The following is a 23,842-nucleotide window of genomic DNA, read 5'->3' on the forward strand; positions in this document are numbered from 1 at the left end:
AGAATCTGACAGCACTTCACCTTTGAACGTCATCGTGTGACAACATATTCATCAGAGCCTCAAAAAGGAAACCTACAAACTTCAATTTTGAACAAGATTTAACAGCAAAACAACTGAAACTACACTGAACATTTTGGTGAGTACTTGCATAGGTAGTTTTAAGGTCATTTTGGTTGATACAGTGAAACATCATAATAAAACACTAGACTCTTTCAAATCTCGCAATTAGTTTTTCTTCAAAATTTGTCCCTGAATCTTGTGTTTTACTGGGTCCTTCAACTTGAACACAAAGAAAAAAAGCTCTGTTTAAGTTATTGAGATGTTGTGTGATGGAGCAGTAAAGTCAGGAATTCACATCATGTAAAAACTAGGGGTGCAACGATACACAAAATTCACGGTTCGATATTTTTTCGACAAAAAAAAAATGTTCATGCCTTTTTAATTTGTCATTTATTAAAATTCTAAATATATATTTTAACTCAAAAGTACAGTTTTTAAATTTAATGTTGCTGAAACAACAAAGGGATAAAATAATAAATCTATCTGATCGAGAAATCACTCTCAATCTTTGGAAAAGAGAGTTTATTACAGAGAAATGTCTCTTTCCAAAATAAAAGCTATACTATACGCTAGGGCTGGGCGATATGGCCTACAATCCATATCGCAATATAATTTGAAGCATGTGCGGTAACGATATATATCACGATATACATTCTTTTCTTCTGTATAACATATTTTCCACACAAAAAATCCTTTAATTTTCTTAAAAATTGAGAGTGTGCCTTATGTATGAATTCTGGTTGTGCTCCTTTTTGACTACCGGGACATTTAAACAATGGATAATCCGTATACAAACAAACTCACGCTTTTCTCCTAAACAGAGAGCGTCCCCCGATTGAACAACAGCACCGTAAAATAAGAAGAATGGTGCCTAATGACAAAGTTAATAACACAGACTTTGTAATATGTCACGTGAAGATTCAGCAGCCAGATGAAGTGTTTACTGGCAATTGACAGTGATAGCGGACATCATCATCACTATTCCAACAATCCTCTCCACACAGACAAGCATAAACACACTCGATTATCACTAAATCAAATTTAACACACGTTTGTAATGACGCTAATTCAGTTTACAATAGGGTTCATTCGCTCAGTCAGCAGGTGGCGGTATCCTCGTACACTGGGGCGTAAACTGCCATTAAACGAACGGAAGAAGAAGAAAACATCTGCACATGCGCGGTACGGATCGGGCAGACCCGATTTGAACATTCCGACTTTGCACATGCTCAGCAAGGATCGGGAGTCCTGATCCGTAACCATCTTTTTATTTTTTTGTTTTTGTCTACATTATATTCAATGTTTCATTATCGGAAACATTTGAAGAGATACTTATTATTCTTAACATCTTAACAGATACTCTGACCTGTAACTATCGTAAAACGCTTCGACCGGAAGTAGACACCTTTCACGCATGAAGGGTACGGATCGGGTAGTGACAATAACATTAGCACAGTGAAGCTAGAGGATGAACGCCAACTTTTTTCCCACTCATTAAAAGTTAACGTGAGGGATTCTGGTGGTCAGGGACAAATGCAATCGCATAGCAGGATGCTATACACGGGCCAAACTTCAGTCAGGAGAACAACTGAGATTATTCATCCACAATACGAGGTTAGTCATTAATATACTGCAACAACATGGGAATAGAACAGCTGCGAGAGAATTCAACATTAATGAATCAATGTTATGGAAGTGGAGGAAGCCCAGTTTTTGGCTTTCCCCATATTTCAAAAGTGCTTCATCTCTTTGCTATGACTGTCGCCCGCCATAATTTGCAGATGATAATGATTTTAGCGGCCGCTATGCTTTCGACCAAAACAGGCGCAGCTTGATGACATCATCAACATGCGCCGTCATCCAGGCGCAGCTCCTGGAGCAAAAAAAAAAAAAAACAAAAAAACCCCATCCCCATTGTAAAATGTCATGTGACAATCTGATTGATCTGATTGGCTTACGGAATGATGATGTCACAAGATAAGATGTGATGTCACATCTTTAATACCTTTGATCCTTTGAAGTTCTGAAGTCTATAAATAGGGATCAGAAGCAGCAATTTTAAAGCAGTTTGTTCGCAGACTTCAAACGTTCGACACGAGATACATTTGGAAATATTTCTAAGCCTTTTCAGAGTCACTGTGCACAGGCTCCAACATGGGACGAAAACGCCGACAAAGAAAAATAAATAATGCTGCCTCTCCTTCGTGGTCTGGCCAGCCAATCTCTTCAGGAGAAATTACCATGGATGTTGTCTTATCAATCCAAAGGGCATTACAGGAAAGTCAGAAGGAAAACTCTGACCTCCATGACAAAGTTAAACAAATTGAAGAAGAGAAGCTTCAACTAGAGGAGAAGTGCAGACAATTGGAAGCACGAAATAAAGACCTGGAAGGAAAACAGCAACGGCAGCCTGATATAAAAATTATCAATGAGGGAATGAAGTTTGGTCAAGGACGAAAGAATTTTTTTTCCCGTATTTTTTCATCGGGAACACAGAGTGCTGAATTAAAAGAAACATCTGCCCAGCTTCAAGGAAAGAAAGCTACTATTGAGGAGATACAGATACTTCAAGGAAAGCTCAATGAAGCTGAGAAAACAATTGAAAAAATCCGCCAACAGAAGACTGAACAGGAAATACAAATGGAGCACAAACTGAAAGAGCTTCTTGAAGAGAAAAAGCAACAGGAAGAAGAAAAACGTATTCTCCAGGACTTTGAGAGAAGGAATCTAGAACTGCGAGAATTTTGTAATGAAATGAAGGAAAAAACATCTGAACTGGAAAGAAAAAAGACAATACGATTGCAGCGCAAACTCAAAGACATGAGGGAAATGTGCGTAGATCTGGCAGTCAAGTTTGGTGAAACAGAGTTCAAAAATATAGAGCTTCTTGAAGAAAAAGAGAAACAGGAAGAAGAAAAACGTATTCTCCAGGATTTTGAGAGAAGGAATCTAGAACTGCGAGAATTTTGTAATGAAATGAGGGACAAAACACCTGAACTGGAAAGAGAAACAGAAATACCAATGGAGGACAAACTCAAAGACATGAGGGAAATGTACGTAGAGCTGAAAGTCAGGTTTGATGAAACAGAGTGCAAAAATAAAGAGCTTCTTGAAGAAAAAGAGAAACAGGAAGAAGAAAAACGTATTCTCCAGGACTTTGAGAGAAGGAATCTAGAACTGCGAGAATTTTGTAATGAAATGAGGGAGAAAACACCTGACCTGGAAAGAGAAAAGGAAATACTGGAAAGACAATGTTCAGAGATGCAGTGTACGATCGATGGAATGAGGAAAGAACACTCAGAGCTCATGAATGAGATGTTGTTGAGGGTCAGTGACTTGAAGAGCCAAATAAGTGAAATGCAGGCACAAAAGCAACAACAAGAGAAAAAATATGAATACCTGCTGCTTATGCATCAAGTATTCAAGAGAAAAATTGACCTGATAGAAGAGATGTACAAGAAAAAACAAGAGAGAAATACAGACATGTGCAAGGCAAATCCAATGGAGGAGGCAACGTACGAAGACCCGGAAGAAAAGCCTAGAAAAGAACAAGCAGGATTAAAAGAAATGGAGCAAAGATGCAAGCAACTCGAGGAGCAAAATGCAGAAACAAACGATCAGTTGAGAACCCTTATCCTGGAGAAAAAAGCGCTCATGGAAAAATACCTGGAAATGAAGAAAAGAGGCGTCTGCTGGTTATTCAGATGATTTAGCCTCGTCCTCCTCCACCTGTGATCCATCTTAATTTTCACCTCTCCTGTCCCCCCTCTCCCTTTCTCTCCTAACACATATTCCCTACCTTCTTAATCTTTTTTTCACCCTCACCCCCCCCCCCCCCCCCAACCAGTCCCAGCAGTTGACTGCCCCCTCCTGAGCCTGGTTCTGCTGGAGGCTTCTGCCCGTTAAAAGGCAGTTTTTCCTCCCCACTGTCGCCTAGTGCTTGCTCAGAGGGGATTGTTGGGGTTTTCTCTCCTCCTCCTCCCTTCCCCCCCTTCCCCCCTTGAAGGGGGGGGAAGGGAGGAGGAGGAGAGAACTTATTTGATTGTTTAAGTTTCCTTTTATGTTGTTTCTGTAGTTACTTGTTTTACTTTTTTTAACTTATGTAACAAAATAATAAACCAATTGAATTTATCCTTTGAGTATTTTTCATCTAATCTTTACAGAATTAAGCTCTGTCTTTTATTTGCTTGTTAAAACTCCATAAATGGTGAAGTAAAAACCTGGGATATGGTTTAAAACATTGAAAAAGACTAACCAACTAGTTTAAAACTAAGAAACACTTAAATATTACGTTAAATTGAAAACAGTTAAAAAGAGATATCCCTGTTCATAAATGTCATGTGATAATCTCATTGGCTTATGAGAGTAGCCAGACTGGAGGGAAAAAGGTGCACAAAAGTGGCAGGCAGACGAAGAAAAAATACAGCATAATGATACTTTTACGTTTTGAAATCTACAAAGGTTTGCACTGTGAGAATCAACTTGTGAGAACTGTGACTAATCTTCATGTGTGTGTGTAAAAAATAAATAAATAAATAAAGTGTATAAAGTGTGTGGCGAGGGGCTAGTTATTCTGAGAAACCCTGCTGCAATAAATGAGGGACCACTGTATATACTTTCTCTATGAGTCTCCAGGTGAAGGCACAGCCATGAAGTCGTCCACTAGACAGTCCCAGATGGCCGTCGCTACCTGGGGGATGATCTGGCACACCGTGGACACACCGACTCTGTAACTGAACGCGATGGTCCTGGAGGAGTCCCTGGTGTCAAGGAACCTGGACAAAATTGTTCAAAATTAGTATTATGTGTACTGCAGTTACAAAATTACAAAAAATTACAAAATATTCAAACTCCAAAATACTTTTGTGATGTCAGATTTAAATTACAAAACATAAATCTTACATAAAACATTTTGTAATTATAAGGATAATTACATAATATATATTAGATATAATATAAAACAGTCAGTTGTGTTTTGTTTTAACTTTAACATATCATAATTTGATTGGTAGCAACTTTTACCACTACAGTGAGCCAATCACTCATAATTCCTAAACATGTCAATCAGGTAGGAATGAAGTAAGACATTAATAGAAATAAAGAGTTGTATGTAGCCCTTTCCTTGCATAAATCATTGTTAATATTTTTGAAAAATTAGCCTGTGATAAGACAGCATATCAAGATAGAATATGCTGGATAGAACCATATAACTAAAGATGAACCAAACTGTTCACAGTTTTATCTAACTCTCAGTTTTAAGAAAGGCTGGTGACCCCTGTTATAGAGTCTGACAGCTGCGGGGATCATATACAAATATTCAACTATACCAGAATTAAACCAGGTCTAAATTAAAAAAACGGAGTGAGTATCACTACAAAGATTAACCCACAGTGGTCCTCATACCACAGTTTGATATCAGCAAACACCGAGAGCATACACTGATATGACGCCACAGCCATGCTATCAATGCAAACACTGATAACATGGCATAAATCGAATTAAATCGGGACTTGATGAGACCTTTTGAGTAGGGCTGGGCGATATGGCCTAAAATCCATATCGCAATATAATTTGAAGTATGTGTGGTAACGATATATATCACGATATATATTCTTTTCTTCTGTATAACGCATTTTCCACACAAAAAATCCTTTAATTTTCTCAAAAATCGAGCGTGTGCCTTATGTATGAATTCTGGTTGTGCTTACTGACCTCGAACCGATTTCTGCGTGCAGAAATCTGTTAAAAAATGTTTTAGTACAACTTTGGTAAGTGGCACTGCTTGATGGATTGTCAGAGCATTAAGGCTGCCGTAGTGAGGAGCTTCGCGGAGTAATCTGGGTCCAAAACTCCGTCCATTTCAGGTCCCAAAGTCAAACGAACACTAAGAGTTAAAAACGGTCTAAATTCTTTCATCTTTAATTAAATCATCAGCGTTGCTGCTTTATCGGGTGTAACAATTAAGTTTTACATCCATGAAAACAGAATTTATTAAATTTAACGGAGTTAGAAGTTAACAGGAAGTTAGCTCGCTAGTTTACACCTAAACATTTCATACCATGTTCTGACTGAGACTTTTGAAACTAATTAAAACGTACAGCTCTGCTACCACTTCCAACATAAATGAAGACAGAAAACTAAACAGCAGTGGCGTTTGCAGGGTTACTGAAGTTGGATTACCTGCTATATAATGATGTGCTACGTGATTGCTAGCGACACAGCTATATTAGCATAACATTAGCACAGTGAAGCTGGAGGATGAACGCCAACTTTTGTTCCACTCGTTAAAAGTTAACGTGAGGGATTCTGGTGGTCAGGGACAAATGCAATCGCATAGCAGGATGCTGTACACGGGCCAAACTTCAGTCAGGAGAACAACTGAGATTATTCATCCACAATACGAGGTTAGTTATTAATATACTGCAACAACATGGGAATAGAACAGCTGCGAGAGAATTCAACATTAATGAATCAATGTTACGGAAGTGGAGGAAGCGCCGTTTTTGGCTTTCCCCATATTTCAAAAGTGCTTCATCTCTTTGCTATGACTGTCGCCCGCCATAATTTGCAGATGATAATGGTTGTAGCCGCTGCGATGCTTTCGACCAAAACAGGCGCAGCTTGATGACATCATCAACATGCGCTATCGGATAGAGCGGTATAGTCAAAATCTCTATCGTTGGCCAAATTTATATCGTTTCTATCATATATCGTTTATATCGCCCACCGCTACTTTTGAGTATCACTAGAAATATTATAAACAGTCGTCTCCATACCACAGTTTGCTATCAGTAAAAACCACAGCATTCACTGTTAACATACCACATCCATGTTAGCAGTGTATAAACGATAGTTTAGCATACATTAGCACAGGCATCAATAAAGGACTACCGTAATAAACACTTTTACTAACCGCAGGCAGATGGACAGGCGACAGGGATTGAGGGCCTGCAGTTGGTGTCTAAGTGGCCGATGCTTGGACCAACGCGGGACAGCAGGTCCTCAAACTGGGCGAGGGAAAGACGGTGGTACCGCTGAAAGCGGCCGTCATCCAGGCGCAGCTCCTGGAGCAAATGGTGAAAACTCAAAAAAACTAAAAAAAAAAACTAAAAAAAAAACCATCCCCATTTTAAAATGTCATGTGACAATCTGATTGATCTGATTGGCTTACGGAATGATGATGTCACAAGATAAGATGTGATGTCACATCTTTAATACCTTTGATCCTTTGAAGTTCTGAAGTCTATAAATAGGGATCAGAAGCAGCAATTTTAAAGCAGTTTGTTCGCAGACTTCAAACGTTCGACAAGAGATACATTTGCAAATATTTCTAAGCCTTTTCAGAGTCACTGTGCACAGGCTCCAACATGGGACGAAAACGCCGACAAAGAAAAATAAATAATGCTGCCTCTCCTTCGTGGTCTGGCCAGCCAATCTCTTCAGGAGAAATTACCATGGATGTTGTCTTATCAATCCAAAGGGCATTACAGGAAAGTCAGAAGGAAAACTCTGACCTCCATGACAAAGTTAAACAAATTGAAGAAGAGAAGCTTCAACTAGAGGAGAAGTGCAGACAATTGGAAGCACGAAATAAAGACCTGGAAGGAAAACAGCAACGGCAGCCTGATATAAAAATTATCAATGAGGGAATGAAGTTTGGTCAAGGACGAAAGAATTTTTTTTCCCGTATTTTTTCATCGGGGACACAGAGTGCTGAATTAAAAGAAACATCTGCCCAGCTTCAAGGAAAGAAAGCCACTATTGAGGAGATACAGATACTTCAAGGAAAGCTCGATGAAGCTGAGAAAACAATTGAAAAAATCCGCCAACAGAAGACTGAACAGGAAATACAAATGGAGCACAAACTGAAAGAGCTTCTTGAAGAGAAAAAGCAACAGGAAGAAGAAAAACGTATTATCCAGGACTTTGAGAGAAGGAATCTAGAACTGCGCGAATTTTGTAATGAAATGAAGGAAAAAACATCTGAACTGGAAAGAAAAAAGACAATACGATTGCAGCGCAAACTCAAAGACATGAGGGAAATGTGCGTAGATCTGGCAGTCAAGTTTGGTGAAACAGAGTGCAAAAATATAGAGCTTCTTGAAGAAAAAGAGAAACAGGAAGAAGAAAAACGTATTCTCCAGGATTTTGAGAGAAGGAATCTAGAACTGCGAGAATTTTGTAATGAAATGAGGGACAAAACACCTGAACTGGAAAGAGAAACAGAAATACCAATGGAGGACAAACTCAAAGCCATGAGGGAAATGTACGTAGAGCTGAAAGTCAGGTTTGATGAAACAGAGTGCAAAAATAAAGAGCTTCTTGAAGAAAAAGAGAAACAGGAAGAAGAAAAACGTATTCTCCAGGACTTTGAGAGAAGGAATCTAGAACTGCGAGAATTTTGTAATGAAATGAGGGAGAAAACACCTGACCTGGAAAGAGAAAAAGAAATACTGGAAAGACAATGTTCAGAGATGCAGTGTACGATCGATGGAATGAGGAAAGAACACTCAGAGCTCATGAATGAGATGTTGTTGAGGGTCAGTGACTTGGAGAGCCAAATAAGTGAAATGCAGGCACAAAAGCAACAACAAGAGAAAAAATATGAATACCTGCTGCTTATGCATCAAGTATTCAAGAGAAAAATTGACCTGATAGAAGAGATGTACAAGAAAAAACAAGAGAGAAATACAGACATGTGCAAGGCAAATCCAATGGAGGAGGCAACATACAAAGACCCGAAAGAAAAGCCTAGAAAAGAACAAGCAGGATTAAAAGAAATGGAGCAAAGATGCAAGCAACTCGAGGAGCAAAATGCAGAAACAAACGATCAGTTGAGAACCCTTATCCTGGAGAAAAAAGCGCTCATGGAAAAATACCTGGAAATGAAGAAAAGAGGCGTCTGCTGGTTATTCAGATGATTTAGCCTCGTCCTCCTCCACCTGTGATCCATCTTAATTTTCACCTCTCCTGTCCCCCCTCTCCCTTTCTCTCCTAACACATATTCCCTACCTTCTTAACCTTTTTTTCACCCCCCCCCAACCAGTCCCAGCAGTTGACTGCCCCCTCCTGAGCCTGGTTCTGCTGGAGGCTTCTGCCCGTTAAAAGGCAGTTTTTCCTCCCCACTGTCGCCTAGTGCTTGCTCAGAGGGGATTGTTGGGGTTTTCTCTCCTCCTCCTCCCTTCCCCCCCTTCCCCCCTTGAAGGGGGGGGAAGGGAGGAGGAGGAGAGAACTTATTTGATTGTTTAAGTTTCCTTTTATGTTGTTTCTGTAGTTACTTGTTTTACTTTTTTCAACTTATGTAACAAAATAATAAACCAATTGAATTTATCCTTTGAGTATTTTTCATCTAATCTTTACAGAATTAAGCTCTGTCTTTTATTTGCTTGTTAAAACTCCATAAATGGTGAAGTAAAAACCTGGGATATGGTTTAAAACATTGAAAAAGACTAACCAACTAGTCTAAAACTAAGAAACACTTAAATATTACGTTAAATTGAAAACAGTTAAAAAGAGATATCCCTGTTCATAAATGTCATGTGATAATCTCATTGGCTTATGGAGTGATGATGACATCATCACTCCTGGAGGGAAAAAGTCGCACAAAAGTGGCAGGAAGACGAAGAAAAAACACGGCATAATGATACTTTTACGTTTTGAAATCTACAAAGGTTTGCACTGTGAGAATCAACTTGTGAGAACTGTGACTAATCTTCATGTGTGTGTGTAAAAAAAATAAATAAATAAAGTGTATAAAGTGTGTGGCGAGGGGCTAGTTATTCTGAGAAACCCTGCTGCAATAAATGAGGGACCACTGTATATACTTTCTCTATGAGTCTCCAGGTGAAGGCACAGCCATGAAGTCGTCCACTAGACAGTCCCAGATGGCCGTCGCTACCTGGGGGATGATCTGGCACACCGTGGACACACCGACTCTGTAACTGAACGCGATGGTCCTGGAGGAGTCCCTGGTGTCAAGGAACCTGGACAAAATTGTTCAAAATTAATATTATGTGTACTGCAGTTACAAAATTACAAAAAATTACAAAATATTCAAACTCCGAAATACTTTTGTGATGTCAGATTTAAATTACAAAACATAAATCTTACATAAAACATTTTGTAATTATAAGGATAATTACATAATATATATTAGATATAATATAAAACAGTCAGTTGTGTTTTGTTTTAACTTTAACATATCATAATTTGATTGGTAGCAACTTTTACAACTATAGTGTGCCAATCACTCATAATTCCTAAACATGTCAATCAGGTAGGAATGAAGTAAGACATTAATAGAAATAAAGAGTTGTATGCAGCCCTTTCCTTGCATAAATCATTGTTAATATTTTTGAAAAATTAGCCTGTGATAAGACAGCATATCAAGATAGAATATGCTGGATAGAACCATATAACTAAAGATGAACCAAACTGTTCACAATTTTATCTAACTCTCAGTTTTAAGAAAGGCTGGTGACCCCTGTTATAGAGTCTGACAGCTACGGGGATTATATACAAATATTCAACTATACCAGAAATAAACCAGGTCTAAATAAAAAAACGGAGTGAGTATCACTACAAAGATTAACCCACAGTGGTCCTCATACCACAGTTTGATATCAGCAAACACCGAGAGCATACACTGATATGACACCACAGCCATGCTATCAATGCAAACACTGATAACATGGCATAAATCAAATTAAATCGGGACTTGATGAGACCTTTTGAGTAGGGCTGGGCGATATGGCCTAAAATCCATATCGCAATACCTTAGCTTCAAAAACAGCAGAATGTTTTTGAAGCTAAGGAAGAGCAAAAGAGAAGCAAAACAAACTCTAGTCTATTGGTGCCTATTTTTCCATTCTTTTGTTGTCCCTTCTATACATGTCTACAATTTTCTTTCCTTCTTAAATTGTATCTGTTTTTTGCTGGCAAAGTATATTGCCTGTGCCAGAAGCATTCAGAAAGGACAGAATCACATTAAATGAGGTATTTCGGGGTTTTCCGTGTCTTTTGAGAAACCCAGTCTTTTCTTAGAGACTTTACAAAGACAGATGATTACTTCTACTACTGTTCATCTTATCTTTGAAAGCACCTGGCCTGTGGGCGTCATGCAGATTGATACAAACCCCGAAGCATGTACAAACTCCAAAACACATTTCTAGCGTTAACTGAACTAGGGCTGGGCGATATGACCCAAAATTCATATCTCGATATTTTTTACCTGGACGGCGATATAAGATATATATCTCGATTTTTTTTTTAAAGCCATAAAGTAAGAACAAAAAGAGAGTTCTTAGTCAAAGCTGTGTCCCAGATGTCACACAGGCACTTTTATTAACATAGAGCAAAGATGTACATAAAATTTACTCAAAAATAAATTATGAGCATTTATTAAATAATAATGCTCCATAAATAAAAGAAAACAATGTTGTTTTTGTGCATAACAAAAAGCTCACAATTGTGCAGTCAAAATGTAAACTAAAAGACGCTGAGCATAGTAACAAAGACAGATTTCACAGCTGCTCTGTTCCAAACTTCTACTGTGTGACTGACAGCCTTGAGTTTGAAATCCTCTTCGTAACCACGTCTCTTAACAGGTGCCATTTATGGTCCTTATACACAATACGGTAATATTACGTTGAAGCACAGTACGTATCACTCCACGCGGCTCCTCGGTAGCCGTAATGCTCTGACAATCCATCAACCGGTGAAGCACCGTAGCTTACCAAAGTCGTACTAAAACATTTTTTGACAGATTGCTGAGCGCTGTGTACCACATAAAATTGGTTCGCGGTCATTAAGCACAACCAGAATTCATACATAAGGCGCGCTGTCAACTTTTGAGAAAATGAAAGGATTTTAGGCTGTGCAGCGCCTCTGGGCTGCATGGCGTTAGCGTGGTTAGCTCGTTAGCGTGGTTAGCTAGCTAAAACGTTGACGGCGTCCAGCCCCACGCACGGGGCGATGCGCAGTAACTTGTTAACGGAGATTTGCCGTGTCCATCTTGTCGCTTCCTGCAGGTGAAGCGATGGGGGAGGAGGGGGAGTTGTGTTCAGTGAAGGAGGGGCGAGGCCGAGTAATGTTGCGTAAAGACAAAAGTGGACGAAAGAGAGGCAAACTTACGGCTCCACAAGTATAGTTATAACGTAACATAGACTATATCGATATAAAAGATATTGTCACATCTTATATCTCGTATAAAAATATATCGATATTTTTTAAAAACTCGATATATCGCCCAGCTCTAAACTGAACTTCAAAACAGAGTTACCTAGATCACTTAAATTACACAATTGAAAGCATATGTGTATTGTTTGTGTATTTCTACACAAGCACTTATATATATTCAAATAATTTAAAAAAATGTTCATTTACCTGCTACTACCACACACCAAATCCGGTCGTTGGTACTTGCTGGCTTGTGTTGCCACTAGGTAACAAAAGCTCAACACTGGGCCTAGCATCCTTGAAGTTTTTACGTGCTTCTGAGTTTTTACTTGTACGTGCTTTGTCTCTAGGGGCCACCGTAAATATACTTTTATTTATTCACTCCACATAAAATGTAATAAATAAATCACATAATACAAAAACCAACTATTTACATTTCAACTTTTGACTATTTAAATTTTCAGCTTTTTCATTTTAAACAAATTTAAAGTGAAACAACACAAAACGCTGCAAACCACAACACAATTAAATATAAATTAAAATGTGAAAACAAAAAGAACATGCACATTCTCTGACATATGGGCCTGCATGAATAAACTTTCTGAATCCTTTATCAGTTGTGGATGATTACTATACCTTTCTAATGTGACGTTGTTGTCCCTGGCTCTCTTTCTCTCTCTCCCTCCTGCTCTGTTCCTGTGCTACTGCAAGTGTAACTACTGCCCCTCCCCCCTCTTCCCAGCGCAAAGCAGAAGGCTCACATGTGGAGTGAAGCGGGAAAAAAGTGCGAGAGAGAGAGAGGGCGAGAGGAGGAAAAAAAAACAAAACAAAAAACAAACCCACGTCTTGATAAGGAGCCGGCTCTAAGAGCCATTTCACTAATAGATGATCCTACAAAAAACTGGTTGGTGGACTCCCCATATCCAACTTTATTTATTATTCTAATAGCTATTTTTTGCAATTTAAATATTGAATCCAAATATGTTTTGTATGTGTTCCCCCAAATTTCCGCACAATAGGTAATTTAAGGCAAACAAAGGGAAGTATACAATAAATATAGGCAGTTCTTCAAAGAATCTCTTGTTTTATAAAGAATAGAAATAGACTTGGACAATTTCCATTTCACATGTTCTATGTGGGGCTTCCAACAAAGTTTATCATCAATAATTACTCCTAAAAAAATTGTCTCATGTACTCTTTCAATTTCAACATTATTTAAATTCAGTTTTACTTTAATATTACTTTTACTACCTCCAAATAACATATTTTGTTTTACTTTCATTCAATGATAGTTTATTAAATACAAACCATCTATTTAACGTCATGAGTTCTGTTTTCAGTGATTTCTCTATGTCCTTTCCAGAGCAAAATAAGTTTGTATCATCAGCAAACATCACATATTTTAAAGTATCATTGGCTGTACAAATATCATTTATATAAAGTAAAAATAACTTAGGTCCCAAAACAGATCCTTGCGGAACTCCACAAGTTACTTTTCTAAGTTTAGATTTCATGTTATTAATACTCACATATTGGAACCTATTATTCAAGTAACTATTTAACCAAAATTGTACAACACCTCTTAAACCATACCTTTCACACTTCCGTAAAAGTAAAGAAAGATCTATCGTATCAAAGGCTTTACGTAAATCAATGAACACACCTATTCCAAACTGTTTTTCATTCACAGCTGTTGCAATATTTTCAATAAATTCCATCACAGCTAGAGATGTTGAACGATTTCTTCTGAAGCCATACTGATGATCATTCAATAAATCATATTTATCAATAAAGGAATCTAGTTTGTTTGCAAATAGTTTTTCAAGAATCTTCGAAAACTGAGGCAGTAAAGATACCGGTCTATAGTTTGACACAATCTGTTTATCACCAGTTTTATATAATGGGAGCACTTTGGCAATTTTCATTTTATCTGGAAAAATTCCAGTTTGAAATGATTTATATGTTAACGGCTGAAGGACACTATGAAAAACTTCTTTAATTAGCGACATGTCAAGGTCGTCACAATCCATGGATTTTTTACTCTTGAATTTACTCACCACTTCTACAATGTCACTCTCACAGACTCCACCAAGAAACATTGAGTTACATTTACAAGAAGTAGAATCTACTTTATCATCATTTCCTCCTGGTACAGAAATCTCTTTTGCCAAGTTGGGACCTACATTAACAAAGTAATCATTAAATTCATTAACTATGCTCTCAATATTCTCAATCACTACATTACCTCTTTTTACAATACGTGTTGGAGAACATATATTATTTTGATTTTTTATTATCTTATTTAATACACTCCAGGTAGCCTTAATATTATTTTTATGTTCTTGAAGCAGCTGTTCATATTATCTTTTCTTTTCATATCGAATAATAGATGTTAATTTATTTTGATATTTCTTATATTTGTCGTCGTTTTCCTTTGTTCTATGTGTCAAAAAAATCTTGTATAACCTATTTTTCCTTTTACAGGCTATTTCCAGACCTTGTGTAAACCATGGTTTTTTCTTTTTATAATTTTCAGAAAACTTTTTAATTGGACAATGGCTGTCATAGATTGACAAAAATATATCTAAAAATGCATTATATGCATCATTAGTGTCTTCCACATAAACTTTTTGCCAGTCATAATTTTCCAAGTCTGTTTTAAAAGCCACAATTTGTTCTGGTGTTTTTATTCTACCACTGTAATCAATCATTTACATGCATAGTTATTTTTCTCACACTTATCAGTTATTGTTCATATCACAGTCAGCAACGCAATTCTTTTCTACACTGAACTCTATTTCTTTTGTTTAAATCTCTCAAGATCTGCAATGTCTCTGACAACAATTACTTTAGCTTGTTCTGGTGTCCCATTAAGTCTTATGAATACCTTACAGTTCCTGGTACAGGTATCTTTGATGTGCCTTTCCTTCTTCAATAGTCTTGCCTGTTGTGCAATTTCAGCTTTTCTCTTGGTGAGATGCTCATTCACATATATGCCGGTTCCCTTTAACTTCTTTCCTATCTTTAACAGTTCAACTTTATATTTCCTGTTCACAAATCGTAGTATGATAGTTGGCATCTTGGTATGTTTTTGTGGAATAGTATGACATGCAGCTATGTTTTCGCTATCCAAAGGAATGTCTTTGTCTTTGAAAAACTGAATAACTTGCTGCTCAAGCAAATCCTTTTCAGCTCTTGGTGCATCTTCCCCCTCCTTGTCACCTGCTGTACTCTGTGCATAGGTGTAGTGATTTGTCTTCAGTCCAGAAATAAACACATCTTCCATTCTTGTATTTGAATATATATATGAGTGCTTGTGTATAAATACACAAACAATACACATATGCTTTCAATTGTGTAATTTAAGTGATCTAGGGTAGCTCTGTTTTGAAAGTTCAGTTAACGCTAGAAATGTGGAATTAGGAATTAGACTCATTTCATTACTCTGGCTATATTTTCTTATTCATCATTACTATTAAACTTATACTTAGTCATACTCTTAATTACAATAAAGCACGATTAAGTATTTGCAAAATCACATACTGATAACTCTGTTATAATACTTTGTATCCAATCATAAAAATGCTGGATGTTGAAACCTTTTACTTCCATTTTGATGAGCCAAGGGACCTCAACCGCTGATATTCCACGTCCAAAAACTAAGTAATGAATGAATAAAACACATTACAAACAACACCTGCTTGACAGAGACCAAACAATTTCTTTTCATCTGTTCCTTGGCAGAAAATTAAGGCAGCTATTCAGCTTTAGGTTTCAACAAAGGGAGGTAACTGAAGCAATCCCTTTGAAATGTCTACACAAGATTCAGAGTCTACTTGTACTTGTGCATATACTTGGCTCTTTAACCTTTCTCTTTTTTGTTTTGTATTCCAAAAGGTTTTCATTTTCTCCAGATGATGGCCCAGGACAAATTTAGCCCTTTTTAAATGACTGTTAATCTCATACTTGCCAACCTTGAGACCTCAGAATTAGGGAGACATTCAAAAGGGCTGTGGACCTGAGGAGGACCCGGCCTTCACGGTCTAAGTGGGCCGGGTCAGAATTACGTCATGAGCTCTCTCGGTGGAGTGAAACTCTGCCGTCTGCTCCTTGCTATCTAAAATATAACTGGACGCTGGCGTAAATTCTCGACCATCTCACACTTCTGTTTAATCAGTTTTCTGTTTATTCAGCTGTGTGAAAACCCCGGAGGAACCCTCCAAAGGGATTAATAAAGTTTTATTTAATCTAATCTAATAACTTTAATCTCAGCCAAACCGATTTACTCACGAACAAATAAAACACCAAACAAAGCCAAACAATAACATTTTTAAGTTATCTAAGTGACCTATATATCATGTTTAACCTGAGTCGCGAAAGACTGTGGGGGGTCTGAAAACGATGTGCCGGGAGTTTGCTGTCGGCCCAGATATTTGAAGTTTACACAGCTACGTTCTCGCCTGAAAATATGTCAGAAGTTTATTTTGCAATCCAGAAAGAGTAATAAGAGTAATATTAAAACTAAGTAGCTGCTGCCATTGTTGAAAACTGGGCTGCGCTATGAACTCTGGGATATGATTTTTCAATTTTTTGTCCGCATGGAAAATCAGAAGAAATTCAGGAGAATGGTGGCTCCGGGAGGTTTTCGGGAGGGGCACTGAAATTCGCGATTCTCCCAGAAAAATTGGGAGGGTTGACATGTATGGTTAATCTCCACAGACTCAAGAATTTAAGTCAATTTCCACAGCTATGGGCCAGTTAATTATGTTTGCAGTTGATATTTTTATTCATAGATTCAGCACACAACCATTAGGCTAGGCTATTTAGATTTATTTCTCTTTACTTGTGTTTGTAAAATGATCAGGGAAGCTACTGCAGTTTTGTCTGACAACATTTTTATGACAGCTAAATTTACCTGTACTTTCATAATATATCATAATACATTGACACTCAATTCTTTGTCTAGCGCAGCAGTCCCCAACCCCCGGGTCACGGACCGGAGTCGTTTGGTACGCTGGGCGCAAGAGTTGAAGTTCGGGTGCGAAATTTATGTTTTTCAGGATTTTTATCATTATTCTTTTCACGTTTTTATCGTTAACTCTGATTCCCTGGGTTGGGGACCGATGGTCTAGAGAACACTGGTTAGCTAATGCTGTCGTCAAGTAGCCTATCACTAGCAAACAAACAGCAAGCCAGGCGATGAATTCAATATTGCAAGGAAAATATGTATAACGCTTACTGTTTATCAAAGAAAAGTATCCTGAAAGGAATTCAAATTGCTGGATCGGCAGACGGAGGCGGTTTCTCGCAAGTGAAGTACGTTTTTTTTAAGGCGGGTATTTTTCGAAGTTGCAAAATTATGGTGTCACAAGGTGATTGGTCATTTGCAATGTTGAACCTGGAACAACATTAATTATGATGATGTGGGAACAACACCAACATAAGGATATCAGATCGTCTGCAATCCTGTCTGTCTGACTTCATCCAGTGGCACACGATGCCAAACATCTGTGATGCGCAGTCCAGATATCTGCTGTTGTGCACATATTTTGAGCATGTGGAAGAATTTCTGTCACGGCGAGTGAGATGAGCCGTGTGGAAAATAAAGGAGGATCCAAACGCAGGCACTTGTACAGGTGTGAGGGTGGTTTATTAAACACAAAAAGGAAATGGAAAAACAGCGAACGGAGCAAAGACTAAACTAAACTGGGAACAAACTGACTACAGAACACGAACCAGGACATGAATGAGAGCGGGCGGAAACAGATGACGGTTGACTGCAGGGAAACACACAGATGAAGCAGGGTGGAAACACAGACGGACCAGCGACTACAAACACAAAAGACACGACTAAAATACACTCAGAGAAACACAGGGAGATTACACACAGGTTGGGGACACAGCTGGGAGTCATTAACGAGACGAGAGGTAAAACTGAACACACTCACATGAGACGCAGACCTTCACAATAAAACAGGAACAAGAAACCATCACATTAAGAGACGCAGACTCGACATTGAGAGACAGACAGAAAATGACACATGGAACTAGACCAATACAAAGCAGACACAACCAAAGAACAAATCCTAAACACAAATAAACAGAAACATGAAACTCTGATAATAAACATCATAATCATTAACACAACAAGAAAACAATCCCTGATGCAAAATTAAACCAAAACATAAAAAACTCAAAATACTGGGTCCAACGGACCCAGAACCGTGACAATTTCAGTTGTTGCTTCCTTCATTTTTGGAAAGGTTTTCTCAATGTGTGTCATCAATGTTTTTCTTCACACAGGAGTTCTGTCCCCACTTAGTCCTTCAACCATCTTACAGAATAAGGTCTTCTTAGAAAAGGGCTGCACTTCGTTGACTATAAAGTCAAATACCAAGGAATTTATTCTCCTTTGGGTGATGGCTGGAGTGCTAAGGATGGCTTATGGGGAGGGGTTGTGTCTTTGCTACTTTGTTCATCACCATGATCCAATGTGTTTGCGTTGAGTAAACTGTGCATGACCCTGGGATGCATCCTCTGGAAAAATAGAAAGACGAAAAGAAAACATATTACTGATACATAAATAGTTTTCTATACAAAATCACTGCAAAAGTGCAGCCTTACCTACTGTCCACTAAGGTTGGGCGAATGGACGAATATATCGACTATCAAGGATAGGCTGAGCCTTTCGCAAATTGTTTTCACTAGAGTTATTTGCCCATGAGTAAATTTGGTAATAATGCTAGTTGAAGCTAGCATTATTAGTGAGAAGTAGTCAATGGGAAAAATAATAGCGCTGTTTTAACGGCACCCTCTTCAGCTATGAGCAAATGCACCCTCCTCAGAGTGCGCCCAAATGCAGCGATTCATTTACTCAAACTCATAATAGGAAGAAAGAAAGGCAGCAGCCTATGTTCAGAAGAAAACAAAAACATTTTATCTAAAAAAAACACCTTTTTCCCCTGTACAAGTAAAAAATTAAAATGTCTCTTCCAGTGAACATTAAAAAAAATCTGACGTCTTTTGTGTGATTTGATGCATCTCAAACAAATAAATAAATAAATGAATAATCCAAAAAGTAGCTATCGTCATTTATCGCCTATCCTCATTTATTGAACTGCCGATTGTCGGTTGGAAAATTTTTACATATGGCCCAACCTTAATGTCCACCCTACTGTTAATCATTTTGGTACTGCTTTCAGAACTGCACATGATTATTTGCAGCTGGCAGGTTGTTAATGCTATCCATCAAGTCTAACAGTCTGTAGTCTATGAGCTATCCTCAGCTAACAGCAGCTAACAATGTTAGCTAAAATCACACAGCAATAGTAACATCAAACATACTGAAGTGGTACATAATCCAGGTAGCTACCACAACTAAAACAAGCTATTTACAGTAGGCTAACATGAGGGTTTTTTTTTTTTTTTTAAAAGAACTTACTTCCAGATGTTTCTTTAGGGTTGGAGGGGGAGCCTTTTGACGCTGAGAGTAGCCTGGTTGCTGACAAGCAGAGTTTGCATTGCACTGTCAGATTTTGTCCACCCCTCTCTTTTTTGAATATGAAGTAGTATCGGAATTTCCAAGTAAGAAATGCTCTGCTGGCTCTGTTGTGCTGGTTTCAGGTCCATTGTGTGACTCATGCCACCAATGTTAACAGGACGCTTACATTAGAGCCTTGTGTGTTTTGTTTAGGTTTCTGGCAATGCGTGGAACTAGCTGAATTACAGAGGGGATAGCCTAACACAGAGGTTCCCAAAGTGGGGGGCGATATAAATAATTAAAAAAAAGAAGGCTTGGACACTGCTAGCATAATGGACAGGTTTTTGACGGGACTCCCACACAAACGCAAAGCAGAAGATGAAGCATAGTTTCCAAACCATCTTCCTTCCAAGCCAAATACTAAAAAATATGATTAAGTATATCTTGCCTTTGGCTTCACCTGCACAAGTGCCAAGGTAGGTCTCCCTGGCAGAATTATTCTATCGTCCACACGTAAACGGCGTTTTGGGTCACTGGAAACTGAGATTTCTAAAATGCCTGCCAGGGTGGATATTTTCGAAAACTCAGTTTTTGCATTTACGTGTGGACGAGAAAAACGGAGAAAACGCAGCGTCAAGGGTGTGCGCCTTTTTTGACGTCACACTGTGCGCCATGTTATTGTTTCGGTGAAATGAATTTCTACAATACTGTTACTGTTAATTGTACTCTCTGCAGTGTTTAAATGCTTATATATACACACAGTTACTGTCCCTCCATACATACGACTCGGTTCTGCTTCTATGCCCCAGCTTTGTTTACTATTTCCCACCGAGGCTTCTAGACTTCTGATTGGCCAACATTTCTACACGGTTAGGAATATATCGCCACCTGCTGCTTTGGCATGTTCCTAGCAGCGTTTTCCTTCATTTCTGCGTTTACGTGTAGATGGGATTATTTTTTAAAACAAAAACGGAAAATCTCCGTTTTCAAAAATACCCGTGCACGTGTGGACGTAGCCTTAGTTTCCCCTGCGTCGGGAGCACACAGTGGAGTGTGCAAATTACGGACAAACAGTATCCCACATTCTTGATATTTAGTTCACAAACACTTCTTATAATGACTTACTACATTTTGGAGATTTTAGCTCTTTATACAGTTAAGTTACAGTGGGATACAAATATTATCAGGCTGATTCTGCCACAATTTGTTCCCCCTTTCCAAATCACGGACAAACAGTATCCCACAGTTGCTTATGCTTTTGAACCCGTTTTGCACAGAGAGGCATTTTTTGAAAAATGTATTGATAGCAATGTCGAATATTATTACACAGGAAAAAAAAGCCACGTAAAATAATTACACCGTGACGCCTCTGCCTTCTAAATGGAGGGACAGTAACTGCATGTGTGTATGTAAGCTTGTAAAAACGGCAGATAGTCAGATTAACAGTAACAGTATTTTGTCTCTATCCGCCATTGTAGAAATTCATCTTGTGTAAACAATAACATAGCGCACAGTGTTACGTGACAAAAGGCACATACCTCTGACATTGTAAGACGAACTCCGTATTCCTCATCCACACGTAAATGCAAAAACTGAGTTTTCGAAAATCTCCAACCTGACAGGAATTTAAAAAAAATCTCAGTTTTCGGTTATTCAAAACGCCGTTTACGTGTGGACGAAAGGTCCAAACGCAAAAGCTGCATTTTCAAAAATACCCATGTAGGGATGGATGTAGCGTAAAAGAGTTAGTAGTTTAGTTTATTGCTACCTGTAATTAATTGCAGTTTACTTTTATTTGTTTAATTGTTTACTAAATGTCAGGTGTGAAAGGGCCTGGCAAAAAAACTTTGGGAACCACTGGCCTAACATATGAAATAGGAAAAGACCGCCATGTAATCCATTTATTTCAACAAAGTAACTGTATTGTAATTATCACCTTTTTAAACAGAATAAAGTTACTTAGATTTTATATTTTAAATACGTAACACTGGTACATGTATTCCATATTCTGGTGACTATTTAAGATGAAGGTTCGGTGTTTCTCATCCTGGATTGTTGTACAACTCTTGTCAGTGTCGTTGTTGTGGTCTATAGACATTGCTGCTCAATCACAGCTGCCTGATCAATGTTTTTCATTAGCAATTTAGCAAAGTTGATGGTGGTGGTGTGTATAAAGGACCTGGTGTCTTTTGTAAATAAAAAACAACTGTTCAACCGTTTCACAAACAGAGTTCTGCGCTCGGTCTGTTCATGCATTATGACAGTTTTTATGTTAAATGTATTGTATTTGACCTCATGTTATTTCTTATTGTTCTGTCCCATATGGAAAAGATATATATAAACGTATCTGTCTTGTGTGAAACTTGTATGAAAAGCATACAAGAGTGAAAACAGATATAAGATCCATTGAAAAATTATATAAATAAAACTTGTATGTTTTGGATACTTCCTAAAACAATATATGAAAGTGGCCACTTTCATGAGTAAATCATATAAGCCTTCTATGATTCACTATATGAAGTAGCCCAAATCTTATGCAAGTCTTTTATAAGTTTTTTCTATTTCTTTTCCATATGGTGTATTTTTGTCGATTGTTTTCACTTGTCTGTTAACTAACTTGTTAAGCATTTTGGTCAACTTTGTTTCTCTTAATTTTCTCTAGAAATAAAACTGACCTGTTTTTGAAGCTAAGGAAGAGCAAAAGAGAAGCAAAACAAACTCTACTCCGGTGGTGCCCATTTTTCCATTCTTTTGTTGTCCCTTCTATACATGTCTACAATTTTCTTTCCTTCTTAAATTGTATCTGTCTTTTGCTGGCAAAGTATATTGCCTGTGCCAGAAGCATTCAGAAAGGACAGAATCACATTAAATGAGGTATTTCGGGGTTTTCCGTGTCTTTTGAGAAACCCAGTCATTTCTTAGAGACTTTACAAAGACAGATGATTACTTCTACTACTGTTCATCTTATCTTTGAAAGCACCTGGCCTGTGGGCGTCATGCAGATTGATATAAGTGAAGGATATCTGCTGTACACCCAATTTGACTTCACTTAACAGCTTTTGAGATTTAATCACCTCATTGGCATTCACTAGCCTCAAGCAAGATAAGATACAGTGTAACCTTTTTTTTCTTAGTCAGTCTGGTTAATCAGGATATGAATGAATATGTCATTGTCAAGGAACTCCAGGGGAAACGTGTGCCCGAGCTCCTGAAATGAACATGCTATCTTTTATACACATTCAACTGAAAGGCAGTTGAAAGCACCAGTTGATTCTAATCATGTAGACTCTATACCAATTCACTTTAAAGCATTAAATGCTATTTTTAGGATCTTTCTAATATGACAAGAACTAAACCCTTTTCTCTGATGTTCTCTGTAAACATTTTGAACATTATCATCCTTGATGTAAAACTGGCCTTTTAAAAAAAAAAAGAAGAACATGATCTAAATGTAGGGTTGGATCAAAGGAAGAGAAATAGTTTGCCTAAAGTACTAACTCACACATATGAATCGTTGAAACAAGTGCTTTAATCCCATGAATGTACACAACAAGTGTATAATATCAGTGTACAAAATCAAGTACCTAGAATACTAAGATACTAAAGCCAAGTTGCTCTCCAATGCATTCATTGGAGTATGAATGGGTGAATGTAGCATGTTGTGTAAAGTGCTCTGAGCGCTCCGAGAGAGTAGCAAAGCGCTACATAGGAATCAGTCCGTCCATTTACCATGATAGGATGCCACCTATGCAACGAGTCCACAGGTGATATTTCCTCACTACTAAATAAAAAAATCAGTGTACTATAACAAATTGGAAGTGATTGGGAATGACTTGTCATTTTGGGAATGACATCAACTGAGCCACAAAGTGGAAGGTCATGTAAAGTTGACAACTCTGCACATAGTGAGCAGAGTTGTCAACTGCTGCAAACCTCCAAACTTCATGTGGCCTTGAGATTAGCTCAACAACACTGAGTAGAGAGCTTCGTGGAATGGGTTTTCATGGCCAAGCAGCTGCATCCAAGCCTTACATCACCAAGAACAATGCAAAGCGTCAGATGCAGTGGTGTAAAGAATGCCAACACTGGACTCTAGAGCAGAGGAGACGTTTTCTCTGGAGTGAT

The 23,842-nt window shown here is 38.0% G+C and overlaps 2 protein-coding genes across 2 annotated transcripts; both read left to right on the forward strand.

The window, feature by feature from the left end:
- Positions 1-2,057: 2,057 nt before the first annotated feature.
- On the forward strand, positions 2,058-3,886 carry LOC148100825 (uncharacterized). The gene has a single exon (XM_087846800.1). The coding sequence runs from the start codon at positions 2,215-2,217 to the stop codon at positions 3,766-3,768; it is 1,554 nt and encodes a 517-aa protein (XP_087702926.1). The 5' UTR covers positions 2,058-2,214; the 3' UTR covers positions 3,769-3,886.
- A 3,466-nt stretch (positions 3,887-7,352) lies between these two features.
- LOC148100826 (uncharacterized) lies at positions 7,353-9,241 on the forward strand. The gene has a single exon (XM_087846801.1). The coding sequence runs from the start codon at positions 7,428-7,430 to the stop codon at positions 8,979-8,981; it is 1,554 nt and encodes a 517-aa protein (XP_087702927.1). The 5' UTR covers positions 7,353-7,427; the 3' UTR covers positions 8,982-9,241.
- Positions 9,242-23,842: the final 14,601 nt, after the last annotated feature.

Source organism: Neolamprologus brichardi, chromosome 10 (genome assembly GCF_056152115.1).
Source record: "Neolamprologus brichardi isolate AB-2024 chromosome 10, ASM5615211v1, whole genome shotgun sequence".
Taxonomy (NCBI): domain Eukaryota; kingdom Metazoa; phylum Chordata; class Actinopteri; order Cichliformes; family Cichlidae; genus Neolamprologus; species Neolamprologus brichardi.

What these genes read in the sequence shown, in the direction of transcription:
- LOC148100825 (XM_087846800.1), top strand. Translation starts at nt 2,215, where the DNA reads ATGGGACGAAAACGCCGACAAAGAAAAATAAATAATGCTGCCTCTCCT.
- LOC148100826 (XM_087846801.1), top strand. Translation starts at nt 7,428, where the DNA reads ATGGGACGAAAACGCCGACAAAGAAAAATAAATAATGCTGCCTCTCCT.